General features: G+C 37.2%; 4 protein-coding genes across 7 annotated transcripts; all 4 read right to left on the reverse strand.

The window, feature by feature from the left end:
• Positions 1 to 498: 498 nt before the first annotated feature.
• On the reverse strand, positions 499 to 3677 carry LOC9323638 (J domain-containing protein required for chloroplast accumulation response 1). Of its 3 annotated transcripts, none has more exons than XM_021035346.1 (9): positions 2948 to 3677; positions 2249 to 2859; positions 1766 to 2160; positions 1576 to 1690; positions 1439 to 1488; positions 1274 to 1342; positions 1096 to 1173; positions 824 to 1000; positions 499 to 723 (listed from the first exon to the last, which is right to left on the reverse strand). In XM_021035346.1, exons 1-9 carry the CDS (start codon positions 3358 to 3360, stop codon positions 685 to 687), a joined length of 1947 nt encoding a protein of 648 aa, XP_020891005.1. In that variant the 5' UTR covers positions 3361 to 3677; the 3' UTR covers positions 499 to 684. The 3 variants fall into 3 exon arrangements, with proteins under 3 accessions (XP_020891005.1, XP_020891007.1, XP_020891006.1); XM_021035348.1 differs by having other exon boundaries at positions 1817 to 2160; positions 2948 to 3613; XM_021035347.1 differs by having other exon boundaries at positions 1451 to 1488; positions 2948 to 3613.
• A 36-nt stretch (positions 3678 to 3713) lies between these two features.
• On the reverse strand, positions 3714 to 10517 carry LOC9325071 (arabinosyltransferase RRA2). Of its 2 annotated transcripts, XM_021035349.1 has the most exons (3): positions 9912 to 10517; positions 9437 to 9452; positions 3714 to 5061 (listed from the first exon to the last, which is right to left on the reverse strand). In XM_021035349.1, the coding sequence occupies exons 1-3, from the start codon at positions 10044 to 10046 to the stop codon at positions 3965 to 3967; spliced, it is 1248 nt and encodes a 415-aa protein (XP_020891008.1). In that variant the 5' UTR covers positions 10047 to 10517; the 3' UTR covers positions 3714 to 3964. The 2 variants fall into 2 exon arrangements, with proteins under 2 accessions (XP_020891008.1, XP_002889008.1); XM_002888962.2 differs by lacking the exons at positions 9437 to 9452; positions 9912 to 10517 and adding an exon at positions 5317 to 5797 and having other exon boundaries at positions 3714 to 5077.
• A 426-nt stretch (positions 10518 to 10943) lies between these two features.
• Positions 10944 to 11671, reverse strand: LOC9325073. The gene is made up of 2 exons (XM_002888964.2): positions 11270 to 11671; positions 10944 to 11146 (listed from the first exon to the last, which is right to left on the reverse strand). The coding sequence occupies exons 1-2, from the start codon at positions 11542 to 11544 to the stop codon at positions 11104 to 11106; spliced, it is 318 nt and encodes a 105-aa protein (XP_002889010.1). The 5' UTR covers positions 11545 to 11671; the 3' UTR covers positions 10944 to 11103.
• Positions 11672 to 11779: 108 nt separating this feature from the next.
• LOC9325074 (cytochrome P450 734A1) lies at positions 11780 to 13851 on the reverse strand. The gene is made up of 4 exons (XM_002888965.2): positions 13274 to 13851; positions 12874 to 13118; positions 12435 to 12798; positions 11780 to 12348 (listed from the first exon to the last, which is right to left on the reverse strand). The coding sequence occupies exons 1-4, from the start codon at positions 13760 to 13762 to the stop codon at positions 11929 to 11931; spliced, it is 1518 nt and encodes a 505-aa protein (XP_002889011.1). The 5' UTR covers positions 13763 to 13851; the 3' UTR covers positions 11780 to 11928.
• Positions 13852 to 13891: the final 40 nt, after the last annotated feature.

Genomic DNA, 13891 nt, shown 5'->3' on the forward strand with positions numbered 1-13891 from the left:
TATCAAAGCAAATCGATCAATCAGATTTTAGATCTAATTGATTTCGGTTCAGACCAAACCGGTAGAAGTTCACATTCTAATACAATATTAAGTTTATGGTTTTTAATTCAAAACAAATTTTAACAATAAGTGTAATGAGTATTGACCCATATCCACACTTGTGTCATTTTTATCTATTTATGTAAAACTTTAGATGTGTGACTAATGGAGGGCATCAGAGGTGGGCGGAGAGTCAGGGTCTAATTTGGTGAAGTGTGTGTGGTCTTGAAGGGTAAAATAGGGAAAACAAAAGCTTTAAGTAGAAGTTAAAAAAGTAGCTTACCGTTAACAAAAAGAATCGTAAAAAGCCAACACAACACCAACACCAACTCCACCACAACCTCATTTCTTTAATTTCGAACGGCTAACTACTAAATGTCTAAATCAGTAAATCCTCTTTAATTGGCTTAGCCCAATTAATTATATGGCCTTAACTACACCCATATCTCTCTCCGTACGTACTTAATGAAAGCCTTTTATGATGATATATCAGATAGATTCATAGATCTCTCAACAAACCAACAAAAAATTGATGTAAGTATACCTGTGACAACTAAAATTCTGCAACATCTTTTGATTCAGAACCGTATCTCTGTACATAGCCTTTGTGTAAGAACTAAAAGACTAAAGACTCGTTGTCTTCCTTTAAACCGGTCCGAGAGTGTTGAAGTGGTCCCATGCTTCCTAAATGATGGAACCAAACCAAAAAAAAAAGGACTTAGATTTAAAGATCCTGCAATGTTTTCAAATTGTCATAAATATTGATTATAGTAACAATAGTAACCTGTAAAAATTCGAAAACTTTCTCGGCCATGTATTTCTGGTTTGCAGAAGCACCCTTTTGCTGTAGTTTGTCTGGATGAAGGATTAGTAATGCCCTCTGGTACGATTTTCGGACCGCGTTTCCTTCGATCATATCCATTAGAGGAACTGGCTTCCACCCGCTCCCGGACCAAAGAATCTGTTAAGTAAAATTTCCAAATTCATTAGTTATGCAAATAGGCTAATGCATAGGATCCAACAATGGTTTGTGTTATACATCAACAAAACACTTACATATTGCAGCGTGGATAGAAGAGACCGAATGTTTCCGCTCTTTCCACTTGACCACTTGCGGATTTTAGCATCGATCTTCTGCAGAGGTTCGTATTCCGTTTTCTTTTAATTTTGAGGCTATTTTCGTGTAAAAGAATCGAAAAAGTAGTATATCTCTTTGCAATTGCAGTAGTATTACCTTGATTTCTTCAGCATCCTTATTGGTTTCTTCCATTTTGTTGTTTTCATCTTGTGTTATATCCTCCACCTGCACAGCTCATTACAAGTTCCACACCAATTATAAAGAGAAACATACACATTTTTAGATTGAAAACCTGAAAAGTTGAAAGGAGCATTAAGTTACATCGAAATTTACATGGAAGGGCTCATCTATATCCTCTGAGGTAGTATGTGCTGATTAGAAAAAAAGAAAAGAAAGATGTTATTTAGTTGTGTAGTGGTAACAAGATTTAAATCCGATACACCAATCCAAGAACTTACTTGTGCTCGGTTCTTGTCTCTCTTCTTGTACAGTAACACCAGGAGCCTTATAGTTCATGCTCTCCCGGTCTGAATCCTTTTTCTGAGTTGCGTGTGAAGGTTTCGAATCCCGATTCTGCAACGATATTGACAGGTAAGGAATCACAAACCAAGGAACATATAGCAAGATGTTGATTTTCAGGTAAAGTACCATAGCGGGGATATCTGGAGTCGATTTCTTTTGTTGATCAGGAATGTTTACAGTATCTTTGGCATTAGCAGCATCATGATTGATATCAGTCTTGGGAGTTTCTTTAGCTCTCCATCTAGAGCTTTGTCCAAGAGATTCCCCACCTGCTCCAACTGAAGCTCCTTTACTGAAAATCTTAACAAAGTCACTCACTTTTCCTTTGACTCCATCTTTGCCAACTTCTGCTGCTGCGGATGAACTTGCGAAGCTGGATTTATCGGGTCTCGGGCTACTATCCAAAGAATTTTTAGTGCCTTGTGGTTTCTTTTTTGTTCTTGAATCTTCAGTAAAACTTTGCGTGTTCTTCGCTTTGCTTTTACCTTTTCTCACTTCTCTCTCTGATACTATTTTCTCACCTGCAATGACAAAGAACCAAATGCACAGTCCAAAAAAGGAAGCTAACCCAACCAAATGTAGCAAACATATATGTCTCCAGAAACCAACCTTGTCTTTCATCGTTTTCATGCAAAATTGAATGAAGAGACTTCACAGTAGTAGCTTCATGAGCTTTTGACACACCAGAGAAGGCCTGTTCAGACATCGAATCAATTGAATAAAGAGGCTTCACATTAGCCTCACGTGCTTTTGACACACCAAAGAAGGCTTTTTCAGACACCGAATCGATTTCTGTTTTCTCTTCTTTTGTCTGAACATGAGGACGATTTAGCGAGGTCTTCTTCTCCTCTTTCAAACCACTTTCTCCTTCTTCATTTTCACCCGCTTTCTCAACTGAAGTTTTTAGATGATCACCCAATGTCACCGGCGTTGTCCCCTCAGCTTTAGACATAGAACTTAGTCTAGAGCTTCCCCAAATAACAACAGGAACACCTTTATTAGGCCACTTGTAAATAGAGAAATGAAACTGCCTGCCTTTGCCAGTAACAACAACTCGTGCAGGATCATCACAATCATCTGAATATGATTTAGCAGTAGAGACCATATCGGCTTTGCTTGAAGTTCTTGACAAAGGAGAGCTCGAAACAGTTTCTTTGTTCTTGCTCAAACTACGAGTAGCTAAACCAAATGTAGGAATCTCTGTTGCTTTTGCAGGAAGACTGAGTAACAAAGTCAACAATTATATATATATATATAATTAATCAATGAAACTACTCTCTCCTTGAAATTAGTTTAAAGAAAACAAACCTGAATTGTGCAGGAGACGAAGTCCCTGAAGATTCTGGTTTGTGAGCCGGGCTTAGGATCCGAGAACCCGGAAGTGATGATGAAGATGATTCATTAACTCTGAAAATATCGTCGAAGAAATCATCAGTAGTGAAACGACGCCGGACGGATGTCTCTTCGCCGAAAACAGGCTTCTCGTCTTGAGGAATCAGAGAGCCGACGTCGACGATGACGTCACGACGCCTGAGAGCGGATTCACTGAAGCTATGTCGCGTGACTTGGTTACTATTAGTAACTTTAGAGCGTCTCTTAGGAGGACCACCAAACACGTCACCGAAATCGATGTCCACGTCATCACCGCCGGGATTACGTAGCACAGGTGGTGCAGAGTTGGAGCCCAAAAGAACGGTTTCTGAGCTTGGTAATGTCTGCATAGCACACAAAATAAACTTGGCACAGAAATTTCAGTTTGGTCTGAGGAAGATGATACACACAAGGCTGAAGAAACAAAGGCTTAAGAAAAAGACAAAAAACAGAGAGGTAAGAGTGGGGTTCCATTTGATTTCAAACCACAAAAATTGGATTTTCCGGTTATTACAGAGAGAATCTTTAGACTCTTCTTTGTGGATAGAACACATATAAAGCCAAACCCTTCACTCTCTCTTTGTCTTTCTTTTCAATCTCAATCTCTCTCTCTCTCTCTCTGTCTTGCCCAATCTTTCTTTCTTTTTGTCTTTCCCATAATCTTTTTTTTGTGGTCAGAAAATAATGCAGAGTTAGACTCTCCTAGAACAGAAGAAGCCTCTTTAGATTTGAGCTATATAGGATACACAAAATTCATACTACAGAAGAAGAAAAAGAAAAGACTAGAAGCGCAAAAGGAGAACTGATATATGTGGGAAGATGAAACTGGACAAAAAAATTTAGCCTACCTTTTTGTTTTACTGAAGGAAGTATATATATATAATCAGAATCTGCCATTGAGGAAGAAGATTGGTTTTTGTCAATATCTTGCTTAACAAGCATCCATCTCTTTTATCAATCTGAACCATCTGGGAAGCTATCAAGCGCGTCTTGTTTGCCATTAACATAGAACTCCACTACTGCTTGCATTCGTTCGAGTTTATCTGGATGGTAATTCAGATGAACAATCACCGGCTTCAATTTCTTCAGTTCATGATTCTTTCTCACGGTTTTGAAGAGAACCTTACTATTCATGAACTCGTACATATCCATGACTCTTTTGGAAGCGTGTAAGCCAGTGTACCCGGGATGCGAAGGGTAAAAGAGTTGCTCGTTGAAAACCGCTTGGTCCCATGCCTCTGACTTAGAGAGTGTATAAGCCACTCGGTCCAGTAGCTCGATTGAAGGAAGAGTTGGTCTTAGATAGAAAAACCCTGAATTGAAAACCCATATCCTCATTGTGTGTGCATACCGAGCCCATCCCATGGATGGTTCATCAAACACATCGTTGAAGCCATACGCTGTCATGTTGTCGTGGCCATCGCTCATTGACTCCACATCAGAGTCTCTGTACAGATGACCAAAAGGGTTCTGCAGAAATACAATGTCCACATCCGATAGAAGAACACTGTAGCCAAGCTGCAAGAACTCTCTTAACACACGGAATTTCAGTCCGGAAACAGCGTGATTACCTCCGCTTTTCCCAACCATGTCAACTGCTTTATCTGGATCTCTCTTGTAATATGAAACCTCCTTCGATTCACAGAAACTCTCTACGGAATCATCCAAGGCGATAATTAGGTAGTTTAGAATACCAACCCTCTTGATGCTAGCAATCTGCAACTCCAGCATTGGTTTCACATTTGAATTTGCAAGAACCACAATGATCTCTTTATTGACAGCTACTTTCTCTAAAAGCTTAGCTAATCTGGGGTTAACAGACTCGTCGGGAACCACAGTTGGATTAGTTCTCAGACTCTTGACAGTGCCAAAAGATCCTGCCTTAATCTCTGATCCCAAAACTAAGACTTGTTTCCTAGCATTATCCGTTCCTTGTTCCGCCAACCGTACCTTTTCCGTTAGCTCCCTGACCTGCTTCCTTAACTCTGCGTTCTCTTCGGAGATAATTGCAAAGTCTGATTTGAGCATTTTGACCCGTTCAGACGATTCACATGAAGCCAGTCCATCCTGAACATTACAAAAAGGAAACAGAGAAAAAAATGAAACTTCACTAGTGAAAGTCAGATGTTCAAGACTTAAAACTAAGTTCAACATGATGATTGAACCATGCAATTTGTAATTCTACTAAAAAATCGACTAAGATTTTGAATTCCTCAAAACAAACGCAAGAGCTGACCACAGAGAAATTTCAGAAAAAAAAAGAAAAAGGAATGTACTGTGTTTAAGGCATAAGATCTAAAGTACACCTTAGAGGTTGATTTCGAAAGGCGTTCTTCGTTAACAATCAGCGATGATGATTCCGAGTTCAAGAAGCCGTTCGGGAACAAGACGGAACAGACACACCCGATAAGAATTCCGACCAAGATGGCAACCGCAATTCGAGATCCACGCAACTTGTGGATTTTGTCTTTACGACCCGCCATTGCCGAAAAGACGCAGAAGCTAAACCCTTTCTTCTTCTGTGATCAAACTGTATATGTGGTGCAAGTTAATTTTATATGAGCCTCTTTAACCATTAATTCGTATTTATTTCCTAATTATTTTTCTTAAGTTTCATTTACTGTTTCTTCCATAGTCCATTTTATTCTATTCATTTATTATGATGGCTGCTGAAGTTGTCCTTGGTCATACTAATTAAAGACGATAACATAGTGATAGACAAAGAAATAATAAGTGGTTTTAATCTCTATATATACTACACAGTCTATAAAGATTGCACTACTTGATTGGATCATTTATGTACAAGTTAGGCAAAATTTCATTTATGTACAAGTTAGGCAAAATTTCCCGAACCTACCACAAACCAAACTTCAATTCAATATTTAATTAAGCAGGATCGATTAGACTTTGGTTATTAAGGCTCGAGAGTAATTAGGTGAAGCTAGACAAACATGTTACCATCACAAGTAGGGCAAAGACATGGATTGATACAAATTGGATCATGCACTTCTTGCAAGTATACGATGTATTGACTACGGTTCCGATGAGATATCTGAGATCTCTTTATCAAAAATCGCCGCAAGGAAACAGTTTTGTAATGGATTTGGATAGCTTCACACTTCTTACAAGTATCGGACTGATGTCAGAGATGCCATCACTTGTTCCAAAATATAAAAGAGGCCAACAAAGCTCCTTTTCGGTGGTGGCTGACGGCTTTAAGGAATCAGAGCTTTCGTTTTCAATTTCCATCTCCCGCCAAATCTAGTTCTAAATTCGGCTTATATTTTTCACACTTTTTATATAACAAACATGAACAATACTTGGATTCACCCCTAGTGGTGAACCCTTGTATTCACCCCTTCTACCTTTAACCAATAGAATTATATCATATCAAATATAATATTTAACTAGAATTTAACCCGCGGTACACCGCGTGGCTATATTTTTTAAAAAAATATAATGTTATTTTTTAAAGTTTAACTGAAGATATATCATATTAATTTGTAATTTTAAATGTAGATATCTATCTATGTATTATCTAGTGTATGATTACTATTGTTTAGGTTTCAATTTTTAAAGTATAGATACGAAAACATACATTTTTTTTAAGTAACGATGTATGGTGGATTTTAAAATTTTGAATATTTGACTCCGAAGTATACTGTGGGTCGGTTTTTTAATAACTAAAAATTTTAAGTTGTATTTGTTTTGTTAATATTGTTTCTTTTGTTTTGTGTTTAAGATTGTATAATTGTATTTTGATTGTTAATTTTAGGATTTCATCCTTAATATACCGTTATTAATATCGACCCAAACCCGTCATTCCATATAAACCCGTCTATATTATCCCATTAGCTAAATTATTAGTGTTATAAAATCCAAGAAAATAAATTATTATTGTAATAAAATCCAATAATTTTAGGATCTCACCCGTGGTATACCGTTCTTTGAATGATTTTAAATTTATATTACTAATATATATTTTAAATTTATCATATAAAATAAATGATTTCAGGTTTTTGTGTTTTTATTTTATTTAAATAAAGCAACGGCTTAAATGATGACATATATAGTTTTTTTCTTGTATGTGTATATAATTTTTCTATGTGAATATTTTGATTATTATAAATTAGTATTTTTATTACTATGCAAAATGTTAATATAAATATTTGCTATAAAAGTTTTTTGAAGATATATGGAAAGATTGTGTAGAGATTTTTAAAAACAAATTAGGCAAGATATTGTTTGGTTCATATCTTTTATTTAAATTTTGTAAAAGTAAATAATAAATGCCAATGGCATTCTTTGTAAATACATTTCAACTCCAGGATTTATTTGCTAAAAGTCATCCAAAAATGTATATATAGATCAGAAATTAATAAATAAACAAATATAACAAATTAAAAAAATCAAAGCATTTACAAAAAAAAATTAATTTAGTTAACGTCGTCTACGTTTACATCGTTGCCGTTTATCTAATTAGGTTTTCAATTTCATTATCCTCTTCCTCTGAGCCATACGACACAATTGATAATCCTCTAGACATTGGAAAGGTAAATTCTACATTCACACAAGTCTAAGTACCAATTATATCTCAGAACCTATAATTATTATTTTTCATCTAATTGCTTATAATCAATTTGAAGTGTTATATGAGATCACGTTAATGCAAATAATTAGTATTGGATTATATATGCTTCTTGTTTCAGGGTACGTGAATGCAATCAATCAATAAATTCTTTTTCTTTATTGTTTTTGTCTATGACTCTGTCTCCCATCTTCTGCTATGATTTTTATATTTTTTAGAATTTCTTCGTTTGCTACTTGTGTTTGAAATAGAAACCTTGGAAATTTTTTGTTTTAATATTAAAACTCATCGTTGAAGAACCAACCTACGACAAATGGTCTTCTTTCTTCTTTTTCATAATTTCTTCCAAAATCACATTCATAATTTCTTTTTCATAATTTCTTTCGTCGACGTTAACTAAATTAATTTTTTTTTCATGATTTGATTTTCTTAATTTGTTATATTTGTATATTTATTCATTTCTGATTAAATGTTATACTTGACATGGCATAATTCTATTGGCTAAAGGTAAAGGGGGTGAATACAAGGGTTCATCACTAGGGGTAAATCCAAGTATTATTCAACAAACATCTTATTAATTGTGATCAAGCCCATAAGATACTGATAGAGAAAGAAATAAATTGTTTTAAATCTTTCGATAGAAACAAAAGGAAGTGGTTCTAATTTTCTTCAACCAAGTTCCAAGTTTGACAAAAAAAAAAAGAAAAGAAAGTGGTTTAATAACCTAAAACATCAGAAGAAAAAGAAGTTTGGTTCTTTCGATATCTTGCTTAACAAGCATATATCCCTCTATGAACCATCAGAGAAGCTATCAAGCGCATCTTGCTTGCCATTAACGTAGAACTCCACTGCAGCTTGCATTCTTTCGAGTTTATCTGAATGGTAGTTCATGTGAACAATCACCGGCTTCAACTTCTTCAGTTCCTCATTCTTTCTCACCGTTTTGAAGAGGACCCTACTGTTCATGAACTCGTATATATCCATGGCTCGCTTGGAAGCGTGTAAGCCAATGTATCCGGGATGTGAAGGGTAAAAGAGGTGCTCATTGAAAACTGCTTGGTCCCATCCCCCTGACTTAGAGAGTGTATCTGTCACGCGATCTAGTAGCTCGATAGAAGGAAGAGTTGGTCTTAGATAGAAAAACCCGGAATTAAAAACCCATATCCTTGTTGTGTAGACAGTCCGAGACCGTGTCATGGATGGGTCATCAAACACATCGTTGAAGCCATAAGCCGTGTTATTGTCATGGCCATCGCTCATGGACTCCACATCAGAGTCTCTGTACAGATGACCAAAAGGGTTCTGCAAGAATACAAGGTCCACATCCGCTAGAAGAACACCATAACCAAGCTGCAAGAACTCCCTTAATACGCGGAATTTTAGTCCAGATACGGCTGAACCACTTCCGCTTTTCCCAACCACATCTATCGCGTTATCTGGATCTCTCTTGAAATATGCGACTTCATTCGATCTACAGAAGCTTTCTATGGAATCATCCAATGGGATAACCAAGTAGTTTTGAATACCCACTCTCTTTACGCTAGCAGTCTGCACCTCCAACATTGGTTTCACATTGTTATTTGCAAGAACTACAATGATCTCTTTATTGACAGCTACTTTCTCTAAAAGCTTAGCTAATCTGGGGTTAACAGACTCGTCGGGAACCACAGTTGGATTGGTTTGCAGACCCGTGACAGTGCCAAAAGGCCCGGCCTTGATCTCTGTTTTTTGTTCCGCCAACCGTACCTTTTCTGTTAGCTCACTGACCTGCTTGCTTAACTCGGCATTCTTTTCGGAGATGATTGCAAATTCTGCTTTGAACATCTTGACCCGTTCACATGAAGCCGATGCAACCTGAAAAGATAAACAGAGAAAGGATGAAATTCACCATTTAAACTTTGGTTTTGATGTCAGTCTTGAGTAAGATCCAAGATGATGATGATGATGACACATGCAATATATACTTCTTCTTACTCAAAAATAGATGAAGGTTATGAATTCTCAAAAAAAAACGGACTCAGTAAGAGACTTAAATCATCAAATTTTCAAACCCATCTCCCGCCAAACATAGTTCTAAATTCAGCTATAGTATTCAAACTTCATTCATCAATATTTTTGAATTATAATATCCAGCAAACCCCACACCATGAAAGGGATTCCAGCATTCCCCATATAAATCAGCTCAAATGCTGTAATTGTTAGCTTCCACAGCACATCTTCTAATTCAGAACAAAACTCTGAAGCTCTAGACCACAAAATTTCAAAAAAAAAAAAAAAAAATGTATATGATTATAGTATAAGATCTAAGTTTACCTTCAATGATCCGGACTTGAAGAAATCATTTGGTAACAAGACAGTGCAGACGCACCCGATAACGATTCCAACCAGGATGGCGATCGCAATTCCACATCCGTGGAATGGTTGGATTTTCTCTTTACGACCCGCCATTGCCAATTGAATTTCTCCGAAAGTGAAAGAAAAGGATGCAGTAGCCAAATTGATAAACCCCTTTCTTTCCTCTATGATCAAATCGTAGAAGTGCAAGTTAATCTTATATAAGCCTCTTTAACCATTAATTTAGTTTACTTAAAATATTTTTTAACACTTCAGTAATTGTCTTGTCTTGATTGTACTGACGGCTGAAGTTGTTCTTGGTCAAAGGTCATATTAACAGTTATGATGCACGGGGACGTCGTTTCGGTGGCGTCTCACGTACCAGAAACGTGATGGGGACTGGTACTTCACGGGGACAACACGGAAACATCCCTTAAACGTTTCATGGAACAGAGGGACGGCAAGCAAAAAGCGGGGACGTGATGGAGGTGAAACGGAAACGTTTCCGAATCATTTATGAGATATTTTATGTGTCCCCCTTATAATAATAGGAAATTTAACTATTTTTCATTAAAATCCCAAACTATAAAGGAATAAAAGAACAAGAATGTGTATATATTTCTATAAATTCAAATTTCAACTCGTTCTTCTTTCACTTTTCTGTTTTGTGTATTATTTTAGTGTAGCATAGATTAATAATAATAAGTTAATCTAATATATGCAGTTTGATTGATTAGATGAATACAAGGACAAAATGTAACATTGGTAACAGTGGTAATGAGACATATTTATAATTTAAGGGTATTTCTTTATATGTTTTATATGTGCATATAAGTAATATATATATATATATATATATATATATATATATATATATATATATATATATATTGAAGTTCCCATGCCGTCTCGTATCTATGAATTTTTATTTTGCCGTTTTTCGTCCCCGTTTTCGTACCGTTTTGGTGCTACTTATTTAACATCTAACTAGGCAGAGAGGTTTAGGCAGAATTACCGAACTCAGCACAACCAAATTTATTACACAACAGGACCAATAATTCAATATTCTCCCCTCCAATCCACAGCATTCAACACTAAAAATCGTACAAAAACCAAACCGTTTTCGAGGTTTCTATAACACAAAGATGATCAAATCATAAGCCTAAGAAGTTTAATGGTACTCCTTTCCTAAGCAGTTGAGACATTTTTGTACCCTGCAATGTTAAAAAAGTTTCCAAATTTTAGTCTAGAAGAACAATGTTAGATACCACAATGGCTTTTTCATGTCTTCTCAGACTTTTGTTCTCTGCTTAAGAGTTAAAAGGAGAAAAAAAAACCTGTGACCATCGCAAGTAGGGCAAAGACATGGATTGATACAAACTGGATCATACAATGGTGACCACTTTATTGTTGCGTTTCCTTTGCATAATTTGCATATGTAAAACCCTTTTCCACGACAAGCTCGACAAGCTAATCCGCTTTTCTTCCGTTTTTCTTCAATTGTATATCGCAATGCTCCTACCGCTGCTGAAGAAACCGCGGTTATGATCACAAACCCACCAACAGCTACGCCTGCGGTGGTTCTCAAGAATCGAATCGGTTCTAGTGGCATCTCTTATAGAGCTATAGTCTCTCTGCGGAATTTCGTCGAACACTTTGAGTGCCTGTTATATCGTTGATGCTTTTCTTACCTCTCTGATTTTTTTCGGTTACTGTATATCACAGATTAGACTAAGAGGGGAAATTGATGGGTAGAAAAAATATCACTTTTTTTCCCGCCGATATATTAACACAAAAATCGGTGATTTAGGATTTGCAGAGATGATGAGTTTGGAGGAAGAAGATAATGGGTTGATAATATAATACTAATCATTGTGTGCTTTGACCATTTTAGCCTTTTTATCAAGGTAAATAAATACCAAACCGAAGTACATTAAATCCCAGCTAAACCGGAGAAAACCGGAAACCATCATACCAACCAACCTTGGTAGTTTTTTTAACTCGTAATCCTACTAAAGAGAAGATGAGCACCATTTTGAGGCTGCAAGGTCACAAGCAAAACAGGAGCATGAGCATAACTTGGAGACAACCTGAAACTGTAATGCTTCAAGATCGTAGCCAGAACTGTTTTGGCCTCATTCACAGCAAGATTCTGTCCCACACAAGTCCTAGGCCCTAACCCAAACGGCACAAGCAGAGCTGATTGTTTCTTGGGATCTTCAAATCTACGCGGATTAAACTCCTCTGCGTCACTTCCCCATGTTTCTTTATCGTGGTGCATCGCGACCACTGATAAATAGAGTTGAGTTCCTGCAGGAATGTCAAGGTTTCCAAGCTTAGCTCTCTTAAGAGTGTCACGGTTTAATGTCATTGCTGGAGGGTAGAGCCGGAGAGTCTCGTTGATTATCATACTTAGCTGTTAAGAAAAACAAGAAGTAAGAATGTGTTGCTAAGAATTTATAACTCTTGAAACCATTTTTGAGTTGGGGCTTAAGGACTTACAGTCTTGAAGTCTTGTAAGATGTCTAGAGTGGGAAGCCCTGTTGGTCCGAGGAGCCGTATGACTTCTTCCCGAGCAATCTTTTGCCATTCTTGGTGCATAGCTAAGAGGACTAAGACCCATGTTATAAGGTTACCAGTTGTTTCCTTAGCTGCAAAGTAGAACGTTTTGCATTCATCTATAACTTCTTCAATCCCAAGTATCTCTTCTTGACCTTTCTGATTCGTATAAGGAGACATAAAAGCGTGAAGCAGAGTTCCTGATTTCTCAACAGCTGTTTTGTTGTTTTCGATCAGTTTCAGGATAGAACCACGGATTTGTTTCTCAACCCTCCATATTTCTCTATTCGTTTTCGAAGGAAAGAATCTAAACCAGCATTTGAAAATGAGCATCAAGGTTCTTGTTCCTATCATAACTAGAAAGATTTTCCACAAGACTTACCTGAATCCTGGGATATAAACGCTCCATCGAACCAGATAGAAAAGACGCATCATACGCTCCTGCAAAGCAAAGATTCCTTTCCCTTCTTCCACGCTGTTCCCAAAAGCTGTTCTTGATAACATATCTGCAGACAAACTATGCATCTCTCTGTGCACCTCTAACTCAATCTCTTCTTCTCCGTTTCTCATCTCCTCCCATTTCTCAAGCAACATCATAGTACTTGTCACCATTTCTGGCACCCACCTCTATAAAAAAGATCTCAGCTTTAGCCACAATCCTATAAAGTAATCAAGTTTCGGATTTGGTAACTTTTAAACTAAACTAGACTGAGATTCCAAATAGGCACAATGTTGACTGAATTACAGAGATTAGCATCTACATTGATGTGTGTAAGTGTTACCTTGAGTTTCTCCATTGGAAAAGCTTGTTTGGCGATTCTTCTATGGAAAGCCCATTGATCACCTCTAAGACCAGGAAGACCCTGAGCATAAAGCAGCTTAGACAAAGGGTTATGCCCGATTCGGTCAAACGACCCACCCGTCGTCAAAGCTTCCCGGATTAGTTTCGGATCCGACGTGGCCACCACAGGTTTTGACCCGAACCAGTAAAGGAACGTCTTCCCGTAGACACGTGACCATGCGTGGTAGTGAGGCGCCACACGGTGGACGAACTCATGAGGATTGCTCCCGGAAGGAATAGGCTTTGATTTCGCCTCCGCCGTTAGTCGGCTCACCTCGCCGGAGTTTCCACTGAATATCCGGTAACTAGGACCCGTCACGCTCTGGTTCTTGAAGTGAGATTGGGTTCTCCACGGAACCCATAGATTACTGTAGATGAATCTGAAGACAAGGAAGAAAAAGACCAAGACCAAGATCAAGAACACTGCCATATTTTGACGTTTGACGTTTTTATCCTCAAGTCTTTCTCTGCTTCAGTATCATTTATTGGATCTTGAATTTTTTTTTTGTCTCATCTTACTCTTGAGATTACCACAACAAAATTACAGTAACTAACAAGA

This window comes from Arabidopsis lyrata (assembly GCF_000004255.2).
Source record: "Arabidopsis lyrata subsp. lyrata unplaced genomic scaffold ARALYscaffold_2, whole genome shotgun sequence".
NCBI lineage: Eukaryota > Viridiplantae > Streptophyta > Magnoliopsida > Brassicales > Brassicaceae > Arabidopsis > Arabidopsis lyrata.